This window comes from Netta rufina (assembly GCF_964035555.1).
Source record: "Netta rufina genome assembly, chromosome: 18".
Lineage (NCBI taxonomy): Eukaryota > Metazoa > Chordata > Aves > Anseriformes > Anatidae > Netta > Netta rufina.
The window spans coordinates 2,203,466-2,226,455 of record NC_140142.1 but is presented as its reverse complement, the minus strand read 5'-3'; the positions used below and the strand labels follow the sequence as shown (position 1 = coordinate 2,226,455).

Genomic DNA, 22,990 nt, shown 5'->3' with positions numbered 1-22,990 from the left:
CCTCCCTGTCCATCCTCAGGTTGCTTAGAGGTGGTGTGGGAAGGGCGAGGGAGGTGCTGGTGGAGATGCAGATGTCACCATAAGACCTCTCTCAAAGACCTTGGAAAAGCCAGATACAGGAGAGACGTTGCTCAGGATTTGGAAAAGGCAGAGGTAAAAGGCATCTTCTACAAGAAGGGTAAACCGAAAGCTGATTAAGAGTAACTAAGGATTAAAATGCCACCCTTAAATCTAGCCTTCAAATCAAATCTCAATTAAAAGCCTCAAAACTTGTCGTTATCCTAAACCTTGAGCAGGCACCTTGAGCAGAACACCAATCCATCCCTCGATGTCCTTGCCATTCCCTTAACCCTGGAGGGTGACCTCTACTTCCTAAACATTAACCTGATCATCTAACCCTCAAAGCCCTCCACCATGCACACAGCACATCTCAGCTTCAACCCCACTCCTATCCCTATCTTCAGCTTCTTGTCCCCTTGGGGCAGGGCAGGGACTGTGAGGTCCTGCAGCAGTCCCATGGCATTGGAAGAGGCATGTGAGGTGGCAGGTATGTGATCAGATCAGAGGCCACAAGGAGGAGCTGGCTGGGAAGGCTAGAATGGGATCAGGTGTGCCTCAGGATGTGCTGGGCCTGCAGGAGGCACATGGCTGTGAAGGAGTTCTCATTTCTACCCTTTTTAAAAATGGGAGTGATGTTTTCCTTTTTCCAGCCAGCAGGGAGTTCACCTGACTGCCAGAACTCTTCAAATATGATGGAGAGAGGCTTGACAACTACATCAGGCAGTTCCCTCAGGACCCTGGGTTGCATGTCATCAGGCGCCATAGACTTGCATGTGTTTAGTTCCTTCAGGTGGACTCAAACCCACTTACAGCGGGTGGGACTTGGCCCCTCAGCCTCCATCCATGGGTTCAGAGAAATGAAAGACTTGGGAAGCCTGACTGGCAGGGAAGACTGAGGCAAAGATGCTGCTGAGTACCTCAGCCTTCTCCATGTCTGTCATTACCAGTACACCCTTCTCATACATCAGATGGGGTACAGTCTCCTTGGCCTTTCATATCTGAGCAATGTATCTATAGAATCTATTCCTGTTATTCTTTGCATCCCTTGCCAAGCTCAGTTCCATTCATGCATTGCTTTCCTTTTCCCATACCTCCACATCTGAAAGAGAAACATGCATGAAGGCTTGGGAAAAGTAACCCTGGATCCACAGAAGCCATTTGCGAAAAAAAAAAAAAAAAACATGTAGGTCGGAAGCATGATTTTGTGGAGGTGCAGAGCTGATGGGCACATTGTGCAGGATGCGCCTAAAGACCTTTGTGCCCTTTTCCCTCCTGAGTACAAGCCTGCTTCATTCTCAGGAATGGAGGAGCCAACAGAGGTGAGACAGATACACTGAGATGGTAAATGCCATCAGAAAGCTGATCCCAACAAGATATGGGAAGGTCAGGAGCAGCCTGAACAAGAGAGATGTGAGATTTTGGGGTGGTAAGAGGAGCATGGCCAGAAGAAATTAATGATTTCATAGAGGTAAGAGCATTCATGCAATGCCGGTAGTGCAGTAACACTGACTTCAAAAAGTCACATATGGTCCTTACCTTACTTGAGCCAGTAATTTTAACGCTTAAACCCAAATGCAACTGCAACACTCAGAAAGGAATCAATTTTCTCTCTTGATAATCGTAATCCCTTCCCTTGACACTAACATTAAAATGCTTTATTTAACTCTAAACTCCTTGGCAGAGGTAAAACACCCGTAAACCACAGAGCTTGCCCATACCTCAACCACAGACGTGACAGCACAAGCAGAACACCAAACAATCCCACTAAAACTTTGCTTAATCTCTAAGGCAGAAAGTAAAAAGAGATACTGAGGGGGCTAGAGAAAGCTCAGCTCTGCCTCAGCATCTCGTGCCCCAGCAGCAGGAATGTGACTGTGGCAGGGACTGTGAGGTCACTTCTGTCTCTGCACTTGATAGGGCAGCAGCAGGAATGTGTCACAGAAAGGGACTGTGAGGTCACTTGTGTCTGGAGGTGGCAGGTCAGCCTTGACTTCTCCCTGGGAGCTGCACTTTTGGGCTGACAGCTGGCAGTGGCCCTGCTAGGCCAGCAGAAGGCACCTGCTTGGCATGCTGACTGGGGGATTCCCTCTGCCTCCAGACCCAGGAGGACCCAGGCAGAAAGAAGGCCCCCAGATGGGTTGTCCTGTCCCTTCTGCTTGAGTCCATGAGTGGGCAGCAGCAGGCACAAGGCTTGGCTGTGTCTAGCCAAGAAGCTGCAAGGCCAGCAGCAGGCCCCTGGCTTGGAAGCTGCTGCTGAGGTGACTTGTGTCTGGTTGGCTGAGAGGCCGCAAGGAGCCTGCTGGGTTGGGATGCCTACTTCAGGAGTAGTTTTCACCCTCATGGAGCTTCTTTTGGTAGTAGGAAAGAGCAGTAGAGAAAAAACTGCCAGAAAGTGTGTAATGGAAGGATGGCACTGGCCATGAGGAGGAAGAAATGTCCAGGGGAACAACTGGTCTTGCTGCTAGAAACAGAGGCAAAGAAGGCATTAAGTGTCTCAGCCTTTAACTCATCCCCTGTCAGCAGGTTTTCCCCCCAAAATCCAATAAAGCATTATGATTCTCCCTAATCCTCCTTCATTTAAACTATTTATATATTTGTTTATTTATTTATTTATTTTTTTTTTGTCTTTGACAGTAATAGATGGATTGAGCTCCAGCTGGGCTTTGGCCCTTCTAATTTTCACCTGCACAGCCCCATAACATTCAGGACACAGCTCCAGAGAAACTGACAGCATGCATGAGAAGGAAGCACAGGAGCGGTTGAACCTGGCAGCCTTCCATCACCTACTCTCCCATGATTCTATGCTGCAATTCCATTCAGCTGGTTACTCCTGAATTATCCAAACTTCCCTGCAACTCTTTCTGCTGCTGCTGTCTGGTCAGAAATAACACAATCACAGGAAGCTTGAACTGTCTGCCTGCTGACATTAACAGCTGATAGAATGGAACATCACTGTGGGTGAACCTTGAGAAATTGCAGGATTTAGACTTCAGAAAACTCTTCACTTTCACATGGAGAAGAGCCCAGTCCTGTACCAGAGGGAGAGAAACCCCACACATCAGGGCAGCCTGGGACACTGCTGAGTGAGCAGTATCCAGCAGGAGGAGGGCCTGGGCACCACGAGGGATGTCATATGTGCTGTGGTGCCTGCTCACCAGGAACCAGGCCAGCTTCCGACAGAGCTTCCTTATGAGGAGCATGGTCACCAAGAAGATCTGAGTTCCCAGACTCAGCTCAGACTTGGTGTGACACCACATGGACAAGGGTCTGCAGCCAGCAGTGAACGATGTGGAGGTCTCGGAGTCCCTAAGAAAGCCATGTTTAGACAGGATAAAGGGCTATGGCAAGGCTCAAAGTCCCAGTAGGACCCAGGTCTTTGTGTCCATGGCTATGGCTGTTGTCTCTGCCACTGAGGCCTATGAAGAGACAGCTGATCGTTAAAGCACCAGGGCCTCATTGCCTCCTCACCCCCAACCATGAAGCAGGCAGGGGTCGTACCATTCTCCTGCACTTGGCAATGCATATCCCCATCTCCTACTGCCCCACAAAGAGGCCTGAGCAAGTTGTGAAGGGAAAGGATCTCCCTTCCCAAGCACTTGGGGTCAAGGCCTGGCCCTTGAGCTTGGTGACACACATCCAATTTTCCTGCACATCAGTGTCACCTTCACACAGGTTTTGTCTCCTTGTCCTCACTGCCTCCAGGGTTCTGCTCTAACGAGCTCCAAGGGAGGCTGTGTCAGTGCTGGCCCTCAGGGGGACACTGCAGGAATCTTGCCTCTGAATTGGACTTCTGGAGAGATGTCTTCAATTGTCTCTGAGTGCCTGAGGCTCACGGGCTCATCAGCAAAGCCCCCAGAGGGGTGATTGCAGTGCCTTGGGCGGGTGCTGTGCTGCTGAGCTGGGCCGGGCTCGTGGGACAGAGAGAGCTCGTGGCAATAGGGCCCTGGTGCAGAGAGACAGCTGTGGCCAGGAGCAGCTCCTCTGAACAGCGCAGCAGGACTGGGGGCTCTGACCGCAGCTGGCACACAGAGAGGAGAGACGGAGAGAGGGCTTGGAGGCACTGAGGAGCGCAACAACAGAGGGCAGCGTGTGGCAGGACACATCTGCAGGCTCTTGACACCGTGAGGCTCTGGAAGCAGGGCCATGCAGGTGGGGTTGCCAGAGGGGTCTTCTACAGCTGGCACATCTGACAGCTGGTAGCATCTGTCAGGGTGGGTCTCTCTGTTTCTCCAGAAAGGAGTAGAAAATGTTTTAGAGAATGGCATTTATGATTGGATTTTTCAAAAGGAAGACCAAGGCGTGGCTACCTGAACGGCAAGACATTTTCTGTAGCCAGTGCTTGCAGATACCTGCGGTAGAGTGGAGGCTGGTTTCGTGGTAATAGGTGGTCAGGTTTGTACTGCAGACTGAGACTGCTAGAGCATTGCAGTGAGGGATTAATATTTCATCACTGAACTTCATAATGTCCCTTCCCAAACCTCAGCCCACAGACTACACCAACATCATCATTGTGGTCCTCTGATGTTTTATCCTAGCTTATGTTTAGGAGCTGCAAACTCTCCAATGCCCAGTGCCCTGTCTTTGGGAGGCCTCAGCCAATTTGAGATGAGTACAGATTGCCTGCACTGAGCATGAGCAGCCTCCTCTGCAGGCAGAGCTGCAGCACAGGAGGGTCTGCTGAGTGTCCGTCTGTCCCTCCCTGGCCTTGCCTCCCCTGGCAGCAGCACGCTGGCATTCCTCCTGGCTTCTCCAGCTGGCCGTGCTGCTGCTGGTCTTGTTCCCAGGCTGGCTGGTGATGGGGCTCTCACATGCCCATGGAGTGAGCCCTCGGTGTGCTTGGGGGAAGGGGAGTATGGGGACAGGGTGAGGGGTGTGGAGATGGGCACTTTGAGCCTGGATGTCTCTGCTCTCAGCAGTGTCCTGGTTTGTTTCAGGCAAACATAGGAGTGCAATTTTCCAGTAGGTCAAAGAGACACCAGCAAAGGGCAGTTGATACTAGGACTAACACACAGACTTGATGTGCTCTCCCAAGGACACTACACTGAATACATCGCTATGTTGATGAAACAGAAGGTTTTACTTTGAGTACAGTGGGGCTGCTAGAACAAAAGAGAAAATAAAAGTCACTATATGATCTTTACCACTAGCTTAGGGCAGGACTGACTCCCACATTGCTCACAGCAAGTCCCGTGCCCTCTAGCAGCACCAGACAGAACTCATAAAAGGGACCTGCCAAAAGACTGAATGGAAATGGAGAATCATTTGGGAGGGATTAAATGAAAAATGGAATGATTTTTCGTCTGAAAAGAGAAATGCAGGCCTAAAAGAAAAATGGATATATATTATTTTTTATTTTGTAAGATAACTCTGTTAAGATAACTCTGATAAACACTCAGTGTTTCTCTTTTCCTTGGGCAGGACCCCATGCCCAGAAGCAGGAAATGCCCAACAGCAGCTCTGTCAGTGAGTTCCTCCTGCTGGCATTTGCAGACACGCGCAAGCTGCAGCTCCTGCACTTCGCGCTCTTCCTGGGCATCTACCTGGCTGCCCTCCTGGGCAACGGCCTCATCCTCAGCGCCGTAGCCTGCCACCACCGCCTCCACACCCCCATGTACTTCTTCCTCCTCAACCTCGCCCTCCTCGATGTGGGATCCATCTCCACCACTCTGCCCAAAGCCATGGCCAATGCCCTCTGGGACACCAGGGCCATCTCCTATCAAGGATGTGCTGCACAGATCTTTTTCTTTCTCTTCTGCATATCAGCAGAGTATTATAACCTTACTGTCATGGCCTACGACCGCTATGTTGCCATCTGCAAGCCCCTGCACTACGGAAGCCTCCTGGGCAGCAGAGCTTGTGCCCAGATGGCAGCAGCTGCCTGGGGCAGTGGCTTTCTCAATGCTGTCCTGCTCACGGCCACTACATTTTCCCTGCCCCTCTGCCAAGGCAATGCTGTGGACCAGTTCTTCTGTGAAATCCCCCACATCCTCAAGCTCTCTTGCTCAGAATCCTATCTCAGAGAAGTTTGGGCAGTTCTGTTTAGTATCTTTTTAGCATTTGGTTGTTTTGTTTTCATTGTTTTCTCCTATGTGCAGATCTTCAGGGCAGTGCTGAGGATGCCTTCTGAGCAGGGACGACACAAAGCCTTTTCCACATGCCTCCCTCACTTGGCTGTGGTCTCCCTGTTTCTTAGCACTGGCATATTTTCCTACCTGAAGCCCCCCTCCATTTCCTCTCCATCCCTGGACCTGGTCGTCGCACTTCTGTACTCGGTGGTTCCTCCAGCAGTGAACCCCCTCATCTACAACATGAGGAACCAGGAGCTCAAGGATGCAGTGAGGAAACTGTTTCCATACATGTTTCTTAAGCATCCATGATGCTTTCAGAAGATGTATTCTTAATAATATGCAAATATTTTGATTCACATTATATCATATCATTTCTATCTTTACAAGTGTTATCATAACATTGTCATTAATAAGAATCGCAAGAGAAATCAAAGTGTATTCGGGAAAATGACACAACATTTTTTAAATTATTTTTCTCTGTGAGTATTTGAACACTATTTCATTTTGTTTTTAATAATCTCATTCTTACCATTCTGAATGTTATTTCTTGTGTTAGGTTTGACCACATCATCTAATCTACATACAGAACCAGGCTTCCTTGGTAGATAAAGACAATAAAGATGTCAGTGGAATTTCATTGGTCTTAGTATCCTTCTCTTCCCATCTTCTGTCGAGCTGGGGGAGCAGCCCCAGCATCCAGGAGGGGCTCAGGGCCAAGAGCCCAGCTGCACGGGTAGGAGCAGTGTATTTGGATTCGACCTTGTGGATCTAGGTGACAGTCCTGTCGTCTCTATAGCAGGGCCAGCACAAAGCCTTTTCCACGTGCCTCCCTCACCTGGCCATGGTGTCCGTCTTTCTCAGGCCTGTCATGGTTGCCTGTCTGAAGACCCTTCCATCTCCTCCCCATCCCTGGATGTGGTGGTGGCAGTTCTGTACTCAGTGGTGCCTCCAGCTGAGCACGTCCTCATCTGCAGCATGAGGAGCCAGGAGCTCAAGGATGCTTTGTGGAAATTGATGGGTAGATGTGTCTTGGATGCAAGAAATTTCTGATCTGCTTCTGCACATGACTTGCAATGTCAATAATTGGAGGAAGAGCCAATATACCTGTTGTGTTTTTTTTCTTTTTTTTTTTTTTTTTTGTGGTTGTATTTGTGCATATTCTTATTACATTAATTCAGCTAATGAACACCCATTACAATGATATTGATGTACCTGTTGAATATAGCTTATAGACTTTGTGCATGTGAAGCCATGCTCTCTGTGACTTTAAACTTAAGGAAGGAGCTAGCACGGCGACTTAGTCTGACGTCCTTCCTCTGAGACCTGGTCTGGCTCTGCAGGGGCAGTGCCCATGTGCAGGGGTGCAGAGGAAAAGAGTCCCATCCCAGCAGCACGGCCAGGGAGCACCAGCGCTTGGGGCATGCAGAGCTGCTCTCTTGCCACTGCTGCCCTCTCCTGCTGGGCCCTGCTGGTGGGATCAGGCCCGGCTGCTCCTATCACTTGGTGCCAGTGCTGCTGTGGGGCTGTGCTGGGACTGCAGGCAGGGACAGGCAGTGGGCACGGCAGTGGCACAGCTGACCTCCACTGCAGCACTTCCCTCCTAAGGGGGGATCTCCTCTGAGGTGGACTGAACAGAGCTCATATGCTCAATCTGGTGTGAGCAGGCAGAGGAGAGCTCTGCAGCCACAGGGCATGCAGCAGACTCAGCAAAGGAGCCTAGCAAGTGATTCCTTGCAGCCCTGGGGAAATAGCAGTGATCCCATGAGCTGGGTCTGCCTCCCAGCCTGCCCAGCACGGCCCTGTAGAGTGCCCCATGCCCCCGGCACAACAGCCCCCTCGCTCTGCAGAGCAGCACTGCCAGCTGGGGCTGGGGCTGGGGCTGGGGCGCTGGGGCTTGGAGGCCACTTCTCCTGAGTGTCTTCTAAGCCAGTTACAGGCTCATGGCTTCTGGATACGAACATGATCTTCACTGTGCACAAGGAGCTGACAGACCGCCAACATGGAATGGTGCTAGAACGTTGCCTGCAAGGTTCCTCCTTCCCTAGCATCTCCCGGGACTGGCACAGAACTGGCTCCTGAGTGTCAGAGAGGCTGGGAGCCCAGAAGGTGTGCCATGAGCTTGGAGGATCACAACCAGATCACTTCTACCTGGGCAGGTCCTGGCTCAAAAAGGGGGTGTTTTGTAGGTCTGGTATTATTTGCTCAGTGGTGCGTCAGAAACACTAAGTCCAGCAGGAAGCAAATGGCTCTTAAACGTCTTGTGAGGTGACTGCATTCTGAAGTAGCTGACAGGTCACCCTTGACTCCTGGCTGGGATCTGTGCCTTTAGGCTCACATCTGCCAGTGTCCATGGTAGGGCAGCAGAAGGCACTTGCTGTGCATGTAGTTTCTGAGATCGGCTCTTTCTAACTACCTGCTAGGCCCCATAGTGGAATAGGTCTTGGGTAGGGGTTGTCATATCAGAGGTGTCAGCTTTTCCCTGAAGTCATCCTTTAGGACTGCTTTCAGTTTTCTACACAGAGGGGGCCACTGCCTCCAAGACGCTTGGGGCAAACTGAACCATGCATGAGGGTTTGGAAAAAGATACCCTGGGTGCAAAGAATTTCCTAGTTTATTAAAGAATTTATTAGGAATTTTTTTTGTTAATTTGTTTTTACAATTAAGTTTCTTGGGTTTGATTTAAATAAATGTATTTTTAACATCTTGTAATTTTTTTTAATTTCTTTTATCCAGTCGTCTAATATAGCTAAAGAAGCAAGCTTAATGAATATGTAAAGACAATAACAAGTCCCTCAGAATATCATTCATCTATGTTTGTCTGTCTTCCCATCTCTTCTGGAGCTGGGGGAGAAGCCCCAGCACGCAGGAGGGGCTCAGGATCAAGAGCCCAGCTACCACATGCAGGAGACGCTCCGGTGGCCCTCGGAGCTGCCCCTCACTGCCCGCTGGGCTCTGCCTCTCTGCTGCCTTCGGGTTGGGGCTGCTGCTTCCCTGGAGCCATGGCCATGGCCTGCAGCATGACATGGCCTTTTCACTGCTGCTGTCTTTTGGCTTCCACATTGACCACTGCTGGCAGTGGAGGTGCCCTGAGAACTCCACCTGGCTCCACCTGATTTTCCCAAAGGGCTCTGGCCTTCTGCAGGTCTTTTCTGACATCTGCTGGTCCGGGGAAGTGCCTCAAACACAACGGGGCCACTGGAGGTTTTCCCTGGTTGCTTATGGTCAGACAGCAAAGCTCTGCCAGAATACCCAGTATTTTTTTCAGTACTTGAATGATAAAGCAACAACTCATCAACTCAAAAGATTCAATCCCTTCCGTAAAATGTCTCATGTGAAGTGTAATTTCTATCATGAAGAAATGTGATTTTTCAGGATGCATATTCATCCCAGGAGAAGAAATACTGGTGTTCACCTGTAGTTGCATTGTCATCGCTTTTCTATCATGGTGTGCTCCCTCCCTCATCTTCCAGGCACAAAACTCATCTTGATTACATAGACCCTGCTGAATGCCCCCTTTCCAGCTGCCTGTCTGAACCTATGCACTTCCCATCATTCTCCTGGTTTGCCCTCCTCTTACCGTTTAATCATTCAGACCACTCTCAGTGACCCAGTTGCTGCTTGGAGTTTCAGTGAGTTCAAGGTCGCCCATCTCTCAGCAGTCTGTCTAACGGTTTCCTTAGTAAGACCCTCATCATTTATCATTGAATTAATATGATATGGATTAATATTAACACAGATATTTAAATCACTGTAAAATACATCATGTACAGTCATCCTTTTAAGAAGGTAAACATCACTGGAGGCAACAAAATAAGGAACTTGAACTTTTTTTTTTTTTTGAAAATTGCAGCATGATTTCCTGTTGTTTGATTTGAAATAGGAAAACTCCTGTTCTTCCCACCTAAGCAGGGCTTCAAAGGTCAAAACCTAGACCAATACCTATAGGAGAATGATGTTCTAAACTGAAACACAACAAAATTTAGCCTTTAAAATGAAGAAAGATTTTTATTAGATGCTCCTTGAAATCTTCCCCCTTAACTACAACATGAAAGCTCTCCAATTAGCTGATCAAGTCTTGAAGACTTGAAGAAAATGGTGGGAGAGACATGGCTCCTTAGGAGTTTCTGTGTTTTAATGAGTTCCATGGTGTATTTTGGTGCTCAGTTAATGAAACTTGGGTACTGAGAGGAGAATAATGCAACTGTGCGAAAAAGCAAACTCAAAAGGAAAAGCTGAAGTGACTTGGAGTATTAATGGGCCCCACTGAGGGCTGTTACTAACAAACCTTCCCCAGGGAAATGTTAGGGCAGATAATTGGAGGCCATGATTACAGACAGGCAAAGCACTGTGCTGAGAAAGGTCTTTCTTGTTTTTGGTGAAGCAGAAACGCCAAGGCCTGACCCCAGCCACTGTGAGGGGAGATCCTGCACCCCCCTGTCTGGCTCAGGACTTTTCTTGGAGGTCTGAGGAATGTGGTGGGCAGTGTGATGACATGAGAAGAACACTGGTATGACACCACCCTGCCTCTGCACAGGGTTGCAAGGAAGCAAAGAGGCTGAATTGCAATGACTATATGTCATCTACTCATAAGCTGGAGCCAAAGTGACAGTCTGTTGGTACCTTTCATTCCTGCTAGCACTCTCTGCCTTTTCCTCTGCTCGCTTAAATATGCTGTCCCACACTTTGTCTTGTTTCCTGGAAGTCTGCAAACACCCATCTCTGTTCACCACCTTGCTCTCATCCCAGTATTTCCATCATATCACCAACGTCTCATCAACCCTCACCAGCTGTTCCTTGAAAAAATAAGCTAAAGTCACATCATAGATACTCACCAGCACCTTCCAAGCCATGGGTCTGGTGCTGGCCTTGCAGCTTCTTGGCTAGACACAGCCAAGCCTTGTGCCTGCTGCTGCCCACTCATGGACTCAAGCAGAAGGGACGGGACATCCCATATGGGGGCCTTCTTTCTGTCTGGGTCCTCCTGGGTCTGGAGGCAGAGGGGATCCCCCAGTCAGCATGCCAAGCAGGTGCCTTCTGCTGGCCTAGCAGGGCCTCTGCCAGATGTCAGCCCAAAAGTCCAGATCCCAGGGAGAAGTCAAGGCTGACCAGCCACCTCCAGACACAAGTGACCTCACAGTCCCTTTCTGTGACATGTTCCTGCTGCTGCCCTATCAAGTGCAGAGACAGAAGTGACCTCACAATCCCTGCCACAGACATATTCCTCCTGCTGGGGCAGGAGATCCCGAGGCAGAGCTGAACTCCTCAGAGCATTCCCACCCATCTCCTCCTTGTGGCCCACATGCTGATCAGATCCATGGCCCCTCACGTTCATTTGGGGTAAGGGTTTTGTTTAGGTCTCTTAAGCAGTTTTCTAGTGTTAAATAGACCATTTTGATGCTAGTATTAAGGGCTGAGATCAGAGTAATTAAGAGAGTAAAAGCTAGAGGAAGTGGCTATGGGCTGAGTTTTGTCTTCAAGGGATACTTTGAGGTCAGTCATTAGACTAGTGGATTCCTTTCAGGGTATTGAGTAGCAATTAGGTTTAGGAATTAAGTTTACATGTTGAAGATGGGCAATAGCCACATATAACTATTTAAAGTCACAGTTACTGCAGCATCAGCATAATCTGAACCCTCTTACCTCTACAAAATCCTTAATTTCTGCTGGCCAAGCCCCTCTTCTCTGCTCCAAATCTCACATTTCTCCTGGCCAGGCTTCTCCTGATTTCCCCATATCAGTTATATTTTAGGGGCAAGTTTATGATGCCTTTCATGATCTTAGACAGTCAGTGCTGTCTAAGATGTCTAACATCTGTCAGTGTTCTTTTGGCTACTCTATTTCTGAGAAAAGTGGCACTTAAGACATGTCGGAAAAGGGTACAAAAGTCCATCAGAACTCCCTGCCCCTGCAGCAGCTTCCCTGGCCCTCAGCAGATGTGCTGGCCGGCATGCATGGGGAGGTGTTGGCGTGCATCAGAGAACAGAAAGGAGGGCGCTGGAGAGGGCCAGGGCCAGGCGGGTGGCAGAGCCCCATGCAGGGGCTGGCTGGGGATCCTCTCTACTGCAGCCAGCGCACGCAGCATGGCAGAAGGAGGGCACACAGGGCTTGTGGCCACCTTGCTGCGGAAGAGCCCTGATCTGGAGGACAAAGCTCTTCCTGCTTGGAAGGACAAGCATCTCTGGCTTCGCCCCATGCTTCATGTCTTTACCTGCTCCCTGTGCACCACAGGGTGGAGCCAGGCCCTGGGCCCTTCCTGACGTCCCTGCAGGCCCTGGTGATATCAGTTCAGAAGGACATTTGGTTCTCTCCCTGTTAGAATAATAAAACCAAATTTGAAATACGTTGCTATATTTAGTTAGATGGAAGACTAGAAACTTTTTATGTCTGATGCTACCTTAGTCACTAACACCTTATCTGTAAGGCCATACAGAATTGTAACCCAGGATGGAGGAGAGGGATAAGATTATCTAGGACTGAAGTATGTGCCTGTAAAGAATAGGTGAGGAACTTGTGGTATACAAGCAGTGCTATAGGCTGGGAGATGAGTGGTTGGAAAGCTGCCAGGCAGAGAAGGACCTGGGAGTATTGGTTGATAGTCAGCTGAATATGAGCCAGCAGTGTGCTCAGGTGGCCGAGAATGCCAATGGCATCCTGGCTTGTATAAGAAACAGTGTGGCCAGCAGGGCTAGGGAAGTGATTGTTTCCCTGTTCTCGGCTCTGGTGAGGCCGTACCTCGAGTACTGTGTTCAGTTTTGGGACCATCGCTACAAGAAGGACATCAAGGTGCTTGAGCAAGTCTAGAGAAGGGTGACAAAGCTGGTGAGGGGTCTGGAGAACAAGTCCTACGAGAAATTGCTGAGGGAACTGGGCTTATTCAGCCTGGAGAAGAGTAGGCTCAGGGGTGACCTTATTGCTCTCTACAGGTACCTTAAAGGAGGCTGTAGCGAGGTGGGGGTTGGTCTGTTCTCCCATGTGCCCAGTGACCGGATGAGGGGGAATGGGCTAAAGTTGCACGAGGGGAGGTTTAGGTTGGATATTAGGAAAAACTTCTTTTCTGTGAGGGTTGTTAGGCATTGGAATGGGCTGCCCAGGGAAGTGGTGGAGTCACCATCCCTGGAGGTCATTGCATCATTCTCTTCTCTGTACCTGAGCTTCGTAGACTCAGCACCACAATGCACCATGGAACTCATTAAAATACAGAAACTCCTAACATCTCTTCCATAGTATTCTTCAAGCCTTCATGCCTTGTGTAGCTAATTGCAGAGCTTGCATGATGTAGTCAAAGAAGATTTCAAAAAGCAGCTAATAAAAAATATTTTCTACTTTTAAAGGCTGATTTTTGCTGCATTTCAGTTTTGAGCATCGTTCTCCTATTGCTATTCATCCAGGGTGACTTCTTTGGAGACCTCCATCGGGAGGAAAAGCAGAGTGTGCTGGTCTGACACATCCAGTGCCAGCAGTGGTCTTTGTCCCTGTAACTGCAGCCCAGCCCAGCACATGAAACCCTTTCTAAGACAAGTCTTTTTTTTTCTTTAGATAAATAAAATAAAATAAAATAAAATAAAATAAAATAAAATAAAATAAAATAAAATAAAATAAAATAAAATAAAATAAAATAAAATAAAATGAAGTAAAGTAAAATAAAAAGGAAATAACCATTGGAACCAGAGAAATTCAGCTTAAATATTAAATTTTATTTTATTTTATTTTATTTATTTATTTATTTATTTTATTACAAAATTCAGCCTTTAAAATGAAGAAAGATTTTTATTAGATGCTCCTTGAAATCTTCCCCCTTAACTACAACATGAAAGCTCTCCAATTAGCTGATCAAGTCTTGAAGACTTGAAGAAAATGGTGGGAGAGACATGGCTCCTTAGGACTTTCTGTGTTTTAATGAGTTCCATGGTGTATTTTGGTGCTCAGTTAATGAAACTTGGTTACTGAGAGGAGAATGATGCAACTGTGCGAAAAACCAAACTCAAAAGGAAAAGCTGAAGTGACTTGGAGTATTAATGGGCCCCACTGAGGGCTGTTACTAACAAAGCCTCCCCAGGGAAATGTTAGGGCAGATAATTGGAGGCCATGATTACAGACAGGCAAAGCACTGTGCTGAGAAAGGTCTTGGTTGATTTTGGTGAAGACAAGGTCCAAGGCCTGACCCCAGCTACTGTGAGGAGAGATCCTGCATCCCCCTGTCTGGCTCAGGACTTTTCCTGGGGGTCTGAGGAATGTGGTGGGCAGTGTGATGACATGAGAAGAACACCGGTATGACACCACCCTGCCTCTGCACAGGGTTGCAGGGAAGCAAAGAGGCTGCACTGCAATGACTATATCTCGTTTGCTCATAAGCTCTAGCCAAAGCGTCAGGACTGTTGGGGCCTTCCCTTTTTACCAGCAACCTCTGCCTTCTCCTCTGCATGCTTTCCTATGCTGTCCCACACTTTGTCTTGTTTCCTGGAAGTCTGCAAACACCCATCTCTGTTCACCACCTTGCTCTCATCCCAGTATTTCCATCATATCACCAACGTCTTATCAACCCTCACCAACTGTTTCTTAAAAAACTAAGCTAAAGTCACATCATAGATACTCACCAACACCTTCCAAGCCAGGGGCCTGCTGCTGGCCTTGCAGCTTCTTGTGGAGACACAGACAAGCCTTGTGCCTGCTGCTGCCCACTCATGGACTCAAGCAGAAGGGACAGGACAACCCATCCTGGGGCCTTCTTTCTGCCTGGGTCGTCCTGGGTCTGGAGGCAGAGGGGATCCCCCAGTCAGCATGCCAAGCAGGTGCCTTCTGCTGGCCCAGCAGGGCCACTGCCAGATGTCAGCCCAAAAGTGCAGCTCCCAGGGAGGAGTCAAGGCTGACCTGCCACCTCCAGACACAAGTGACCTCACAGTCCCTTTCTATGACACGTTCCTGCTGCTGCCCTATCAAGTGCAGAGACAGAAGTGCCCTTTTGTCGGGGCTGCTGCGTGCCCTGGGGCTGCAGAGCTCTCCTCTGTGTACTCACACCAGACTGAGCACTTGAGCTCTGGTCAGGCCACATGGGACATAACATGGTGCTCAGCAGTATATATTGGGGTCATCTTTCCAAGACAAGGTATCAGTTTCTCAGAGACTGGCAGCACAGTGGTCTGCTTATGGGAATAGCGAAGTTACTACATATTCCTCATGTTTGGGGTAGGAATTTCTTTTTCTTTTATTTTCCATTTCCTTTCCCTTCCTCATGTGTCTATCTCTCTGTGAGTTTATATGTTCGTTCCCCTCTCTCTCTAGATGCATTTCCTCCTCTCCCTTCAGAGGGGGAAGAAGCAGACAGCTTATGCATGTGTAGTTTCTGGTTGAGGTGAGCAAGGAGGAGGCTCTTTATGGTGCAAGGAGATGGAAGTCCGTGAAGCTGCAGGAGCCCTGCTCTCTTGCCTGGCAGATCCCCAGCACACAGTGCCTGTGCCCCGCAGGGCCAGCCCCGCTCCCCAGGCCAGCACAAGAGGCCTGGCCCAGCCACAGAGCAGCCTGCCCCGAGCAGGGGCCTGCACAAAGAGTTTTCCCTTTGCCCTTTCCCCATCAGTGCAGGCCCAGCAATGCTGCCCTGCTCTTCCCCAGGGCCATCCCTGCTCCCAGGGAGCCTTGCCCAGGGCACTGTGTTTGTGCTAGCCTGGCTGGCCATTGCTGCTTCCCTCCCTGTGCTCTCTCAGGGCCCCAAGCTGGTGGTGCTGCTGTGAGAGCCAGGGGCTGTGGTGCCCTGGGACCCCCGCGGGTCTCCCCCCCTGCCCATGCTGTTCAGGGTGGGCAGCAGACCTACGTCCCTGGGGATCTCTGCTGCTGAGCCCCTTTCCATCTGCCCTGATTGCTCAGCAGCACAGGGCAGTGCTGGGCAGGGCCATGGGGTGTTTCTGAGGGCACAAAGGGCAGGCAAGTGCTGCACCAGACCTGGCCCAGGAGCCTATAAGGAGGGTCTCCACTGTTGCTTTGCAGTATTACGGGCCTTCACCTGCTGGCTCTCCACCACGTCTTCTGGCATTGCAGAGCCCTCCTTTAGCCCATCAAATCTTCAGATTCCTCTTTTCCTTTACCAGACCCATCTTTGGATGCTCATACATGTTATGAGGTTCTAATCACTGCCCAGTGAGCACCATGTCCCTGCAGATCTCCTGACATCTCCAGGCTGGCATTGGCCATCTGACTGACTGCAGTGGGCAGTGTTGTCTATTTGGGCATGTGCTGCCACAAAGGGAGTTCTTGGCCCAGCCCTTGGTTCCTCAGGGACCACCCTGGGACTTTCAGCCTCTGTCCCTCACTCCATGACAAACCCCAGGAAACAGAAGAGCAGGGAGCAACCTGTTGGCTCCATTTCTGATAGCACATTTGGAAGAGGTGTCCAGGCTTCTGGGTTTGCACTGAGAAAGACCCTCTTGTTACTGTGGTGCTAGCAGGTAGGCCAGTTGTTACCCAGGGCTGCACAGTGCCTGCTGCTGCCTGTAGCCACAGACACTGCAAAGACAACAGGACAGTCATCAATGAATATGAGACCTCGAGACTAAGACAGATACAAGAGCACAAGAAAGCAATGAGGAACCAAAAAGAAAGAAGCAGTGAAAAGGCCACATCCTGCTGCTGGCCATGGCCATGGCTCCAGGGAAGCAGCAGCCCCGACCTGAAGGCAGAAGAGAGGCAGAGCCCAGCGGGCAGTGAGGGACAGCCCCGAGGGCCACCGGGGCTTCTCCTGCATGTGTCAGCTGGGCTCTTGGTCCTGAGCCCCTCCTGCATGCTGGGGGTTTTCACCAGCTCCAGAAAAGATTGGAAGAGATTGCAGCACAGACCAATGAATTTCTGATGGCTTTCTTATTAGGTTTATCTACACAGGAAGCCATCTTCTACAGGAAAATAATTGACTTGTAGGAGGCTAGGAATAATATTTAATCAGAAGTGAAATAATGAGAGGAAATAATAATACACACATTTATTAATAGAAGGCATCATATTATTTTCTTTCTGAGAATAGCTGGGATTTCTAATATTAGGCATAGTATTATAGGTGAATTTGCTGACGATGTGTGTATTCAAGTAGAGTCCTGATGAAATCCCTTAGTTCCCGGTTCCTCAAGCTGTAGATGAGGGGGTTAAATACTGGAGGAACCACAGTGTACAGAAGTGTGACCGCCAGGTCCAGGGATGGGGAGGAAATGGAGGGGGGCTTCAGGTAGGCAAAGATGGAAGTGCTGATCATCAGGGAGGTGACAATCAGGTGAGGGAGGCACGTGGAAAAGGCTTTGTGTCGTCCCTGCTCAGAGGGCATCCTCAGCACTGCCCTGAAGATCTGCACATAGGACAGCACAATGAAAACAAAACAACCAAATGCTAACGAAATGCTAAATAGAATTGCCCAAACTTCTCTGAGATAGGAATCTGAGCAGGAGAGCATGAGGATGTGGGGGATTTCACAGAAGAACTGGTCCACAGCATTGCCTTGGCAGAGGGGCAGGGAAAATGTGTTGGTCGTGTGCAGGACAGCATTGAGAAAGCCACTGCCCCAGGCAGCTGCTGCCATCTGGGCACAAGCTCTGCTGCCCAGGAGGCTCCCATAGTGCAGGGGCTTGCAGATGGCAACGTAGCGGTCATAGGCCATGATGGTGAGAAGGGAAAACTCTGCATCAAAAAAAAAGACTAAAAAAAGTACTTGGGCAGCACACCCTTGATAGGAGATGACCCTGGTGTCCCAGAGAGAATTGGCCATGGCTTTGAGTAGAGTGGTGGAGATGGATCCCACATCAAGGAGGGCGAGGTTGAGGAGGAAGAAGTACATGGGGGTGTGGAGGCGGTGGTCGCAGGCTACGGCGGTGAGGATGAGGCTGTTGCCCAGGAGGGCAGCCAGGTAGATGCCCAGGGAGAGCGCGAAGTGCAGGAGCTGCAGCTCACACGTGTCTGCGAATGCCAGCAGGAGGAACTCGCTCACAGAGCTGCTGTTGGGCATTTTCTGACTTTGTACTTGCTTGTCTGTTGAAGTGGAGAAGGCAAAGCAATGTTAGAACAGACTTCTCTGAGGAAAATAGGAAATAAAACAGAAGGGTGGATAACTCAAAGTCAGAAAAATGTCAGACCAATGAGCTTTGCAGTATTGTTGCAAACAACTGAGCTGATTGAGGAGCAAAGCTGCAACTATTTTCCTCACTTTATTTTATCCTAGTTGCCCATATAACACATAGGAGAGGTATTGAATAGTGGAACGCCCTTACACTACTTCCACACTCCAGGTGATATCCTGTGGGTGCCAAGAGGTAAAGGACTTGTCCTCTGGGGAAGACTGAGCAGAGCAGCTCTTCCCATCAGTCCTGCTCTCTGCTGCCCTGGGCTACCCCTCTATGAGCTACAGGACCATCCCTCTCAGGTGCTGCCCTGAGAAGAAAAAGGAGACAGCTGAGAGCAGAGAAGCCCCACTCCAAGTGCAGCTGAACAGAATCTTCACCTTTTCTCCAGGGGATTGATCAGGATCTCAGCTCTTCCCTCCTGGACAGGGCTGCAGAGGCCTCATTTCTTCTGCCCACAGACAGCCATCCAGCACCATGGAGATGATGTTAGTATGGAGGTGTCTTTTCCTTGTGGCACCTGGATAACACAAGGATGCCACAAGAGAACTGCATCCTGCTGGAGAGTAGCCTGCAATGCAGGAGGATGCCCCATGAACAGAGATGGATATCCACAAGCTGGGGTGTCCCAGTATCCCAGCTGTACTCCCTACAGTGTCTGGTGAAGGCTTAGTCGATTGGCTCTTGTCTGACCAGGGGCAGCTGGGTTATGACACTCCAAGGGGCTTCTGCCAGACTTCCTCACCTCGCACTGCAACCCAGCAGGACTCTCAAAGCCTACTGCATTGCCCACTGCCCTCCGAGAAACAAGACCCAGCGGAAGACCCTTCCAGGACCTGCAGCTGCATGGCCCTGCAGCCAGGCACTTACCTTGTCAAGGGCTGTGCAGGTTTCTCCTGCAGGCAGCTCTCAGCATCCTCCCACTGCCAACTTCCTCCAAGCCCTCTCTCCTTCTCTGCTCTCCCAATGCCAGCAGCAGTCAGAGCCCCCAGCCCTGCTGCGCTGTACAGAGGAGCTGCTCCTGGGCACAGCTGTCTCTCTGCTTCATGGCGCTTTCTGAAATGTGTTTTCTCTGTCCCACGAGCCCGGCCCAGCTCAGCAGCACAGGCCCAGCCTAAGGCATTGGAATCACCCCTCTGGGGGCTTTGCTGATGAGCCCAAGAACCTCAGGCACTCAGAGGCAATTGAAGACAGCTCTCCAGAAGTCCAAGTCAGAGGCAAGTTTCCTGCAGTGTCCCCCTGAGGGCCAGCACTCACACAGCCTCCCTTGGAGCTCCTGAGAGCAGAACCCTGGAGGCAGTGAGGACAAGGAGACAAAGGCAATGTGAAGGTGACACTGAGGTGTAGGAAAAGTGGATGTGTGTCAGCAAGCACAAGGGCCAGGCCTTGACCTTCAGCCCCTTGTAAGGGAGATCTTTCCCTTGACAGGTTTCTCAGGGCTCTTTGTGGGGCAGTAGGAGATGGGGATGTGCATGGCCAAGTGAGGAGAATGGTACGACCCCTGCCTTCTTCATTAGTGCAGGTGAGGAGGCAATGAGGTCCTGGTGTTTTAACGATAATCTGTCTCCTCATAAGCCTCAGTGGCAGAGACAACAGCCATACCCGTGGACACAAAGACCTGGGTCCTGTTGGGACTTTCAGACTTTCCACAGCCCTCTATCCTGTCTAAACCTGGCTCTTAAAAGGACTTCCATACCTGCACATCGTTCACTGCTGGCTGCAGACCCTTGTCCGTGTGGTGTCACACCAAGTCTGAGCTGAGTCTGGGAACTCAGATCTTCTTGGTGGCCATGCTCCTCAGAAGGCAGCTCTGTAGGAAGCTGGCCTGGTTCCTCGTGAGCAGGCATCACTGCTCGTATGGCATCCCTCATGGTTCCCAGGCCCTCCTCCTGCTGGACATTACTCACTCAGCAGGGTCCCAGTCTGCCCTGATGTGTGGGGTTTCTCTTCCTCTGGTAACTGACTGGGCTCTTCTCCATGTAAAAGTCAAAAGTTTTCTGAAGTCAAAATCCTGCAGATTCTCAAGGTTCACCCACAGTGATGTTCCATTCTATCAGCTGTTAATGTCAGCAGGCAGACAGTTCAACCTTCGTGTAATTGTGCTATCTCTGACCAGAGATACCTTGCAGCAGCAAGGGCTGCAGGGAAATTTGGATAATTCAGGACTAACCATCTGAATGGCATTGCAGCACAGTCACAGAAGGTAGGGGATGGAAGGCTGTCAAGTTCCACATTTGCTGTGCTTTCTTCTCATGCATGCTGTCAGTTTGTCTGAAGCTGTGTCCTCAATGTTAAGGGGCTGTGCAGGTCAAAATTAGAAGGGCCAAAGCCCAGCTGGAGCTCAATCCATCTATTACTGTCAAAGACAATTAAAAAAATAAAATAAGATAAAATAAAAAGATATAAATAGTTTAAATGAAGGAGGATTAGGGAGAATTACAATCCTTTATTGGATTCTGGGGGGAAAACCCAGTGACAAGGGATGAGGTAAAGTCTGAGGCACTTAATGCATTCTTTGCCTCAGACTCTAGCAGCAAGACCAGTTGTTCCCCTGGACATTTCTTCCACAACATGGCCAGTGCCAATCTTCCAATGCAAACTTTGTGGAATTTTTTCTCTCCTGCTCTTTCCTACTACCACAGAATGCTCCATCAGGGTGGAAACCACTCCTGAAGTAGGCATCCCAACCCAGCAGGCTCCTTGCGGCCTCTCAGCCAAGCAGACACAAGTCACCTCAGCAGCAGCTTCCAAGCCAGGGGCCTGCTGCTGGCCTTGCAGCTTCTTGGCTACACACAGCCAAGCCTTGAGCTTCCTGCTGGGCATTCATGGACTCAAGCAGAAGGGACAGGACAACCCATATAGGGGCCTTCTTTCTGCCTGGGTCCTCCTGGGTCTGGAGGCAGAGAGGATCCCCCGGTCAGCATGCCAAGCAAGTGCCTTGTGCTGGCCTAGCAGGGCCACTGCCAGATGTCAGCCCAAAAGTGCAGATCCCAGGGAGAAGTCAAGGGTGACCTGCCACCTCCAGACACAAGTGACCTCCCAGTCCCTTTGCGTGACACGTTCCTGCTGCTGCCCTATCAAGTGCAGAGACAGAAGTGACCTCACAGTCCCTTTCTGTGACACGTTCCTGCTGCCCTACCAACGGCAGAGACAGAAGTGACCTCACAGTCACTGCCACAGAAACATTCCTCCTGCTGGGCCATGAAATCCTGAGGTAGAGCTGAGCTTTCTCTAGCCCCTTTGGTATCTCTTTTTCACTTTCTGGGTTAGAGATTAAGCCAAGTTTTAGTAGGAGTTTTTGGTGTTCTGCTTGTGCTGTCAGGTCTGTGGTTAAGGTATCGACAAGCTCTGTGGTTTACGGGTGTTTTTTGTCTGTCAAGGAGTCTAGGGTTAAATAAGGCATTTTAAAGTATGTGTTAAGTGAATGGATTACAGTTTTCAAGAAAGAAATTTGATTTCTTTCAGTTTGTTGTAGTAGCATTTAGGTTTATTTAGCGTTAAAATTACTAGCTCAAGTAAAGGGCCATATATGACTGTTTTAAGTCAGTCTTACTGCACTACCGGCATTGCATGAATGCTCTTACCTCTATGAAATCATTAATTTCTGCTGGCCATGCTCCTCTTACCACCCCAAAATCTCACATGTCTCTTGTTCAGGCTGCTCCTGACCTCCCCATATTTTACTGGGATCAGCTTTCTGATGACATTTAACATCTCATTGTATCTGTCTCACCTCTGTTGGCTTCTTCATTCCTGAGAAGGAAGTGGCATTGTAGTCAGGAGGGAAAAGGACACAAAAATCTTTAGGCGCATCCTGAGCAATGTGCCCATCAGCTCTGCACCTCCACCAAATCATGCTTCCAACCTACAAGTTTTGTTTCCCAAGTGGCTTCTGTGGATCCAGGGTTACTTCTCCCAGGCCCTCTCACATGTTTCAGTTTTGGATGTGCAGGGATGGGATAAGGAAAGCCAAGGCATGGATGGAACTCAGCTTATCTGGGGATGATAAGCATAACAGGAAGAGATCCTATAGGTACTTTGCTCAGAAAAGAAAGGCCAAGGAGATTGTACCCCATCTGATGGATGAGAAGGGTGAACTGGTAATGACAGACATAGAGAAGGCAGAGGGACTCAACAACTTCTTTTCTTCAGTCTTCCCTGCCAGTCAGGCTTCCCAAGTCTTTCATTCCCTGAACCTATAGATTGAGGCTGGGGGGTGCAAATTCCCACCTGTTGTAAGTGAAGAGAAGGTTTGAGGCCACCTGAAGAAGCTCAAAAAGTACAAGTCTATGGGGCTTAAAGACTTGCATTCCAGGGAGTGGAATGCTGTGGCTGAGGCTGTGGATGTTCCATCCTTGGGGGTGTTCAAGGCCATGTTAGATGGCCCTGAGCAACCTGATCTAGGGGGTGGTGTCCCTGCCTATGGCAGGGGGGTTGGAACTAGATGATCGTCGAGGTGTTTTCCAACTCAACCGTTGTATGATTCTCTGATTCTGTGATTGTGCTTCAGAGGGAAAGTAATAATTACAGTGATAGTGATAGTGATAGTGATAGTGATAGTGATAGTGATAGTAATAATAATAATGATAATAATAATAATAATAATAATAATAATAATGAAAGCATGATATTGAGTTTCAGAATACTCAGTGATCCTTTGTGATATGGCTTAGTGGAGGACTTGTTTGTGGTAGGTCAGAGGTTGGACTAGGTGATCTTGGAAGTCTCTTCCAGCCTAGGTGATTCTGGGATTCTGTTCATCCATGAGACAAAACC

At 49.5% G+C, this 22,990-nt stretch overlaps 2 protein-coding genes across 2 annotated transcripts; one reads left to right on the top strand and one right to left on the bottom strand.

The window, feature by feature from the left end:
- Positions 1-5,486: 5,486 nt before the first annotated feature.
- Positions 5,487-6,437, top strand: LOC311216141 (olfactory receptor 14C36-like; the record flags this gene model as incomplete). The annotated part of the gene is made up of 1 exon (XM_084297686.1): positions 5,487-6,437. The coding sequence occupies exon 1, from the start codon at positions 5,502-5,504 to the stop codon at positions 6,435-6,437; it is 936 nt and encodes a 311-aa protein (XP_084153812.1). The 5' UTR covers positions 5,487-5,501.
- A 10,723-nt stretch (positions 6,438-17,160) lies between these two features.
- On the bottom strand, positions 17,161-18,102 carry LOC311216140 (olfactory receptor 14C36-like; the record flags this gene model as incomplete). The annotated part of the gene is made up of 1 exon (XM_084297685.1): positions 17,161-18,102. One exon carries the CDS (start codon positions 18,100-18,102, stop codon positions 17,161-17,163), a length of 942 nt encoding a protein of 313 aa, XP_084153811.1.
- Positions 18,103-22,990: the final 4,888 nt, after the last annotated feature.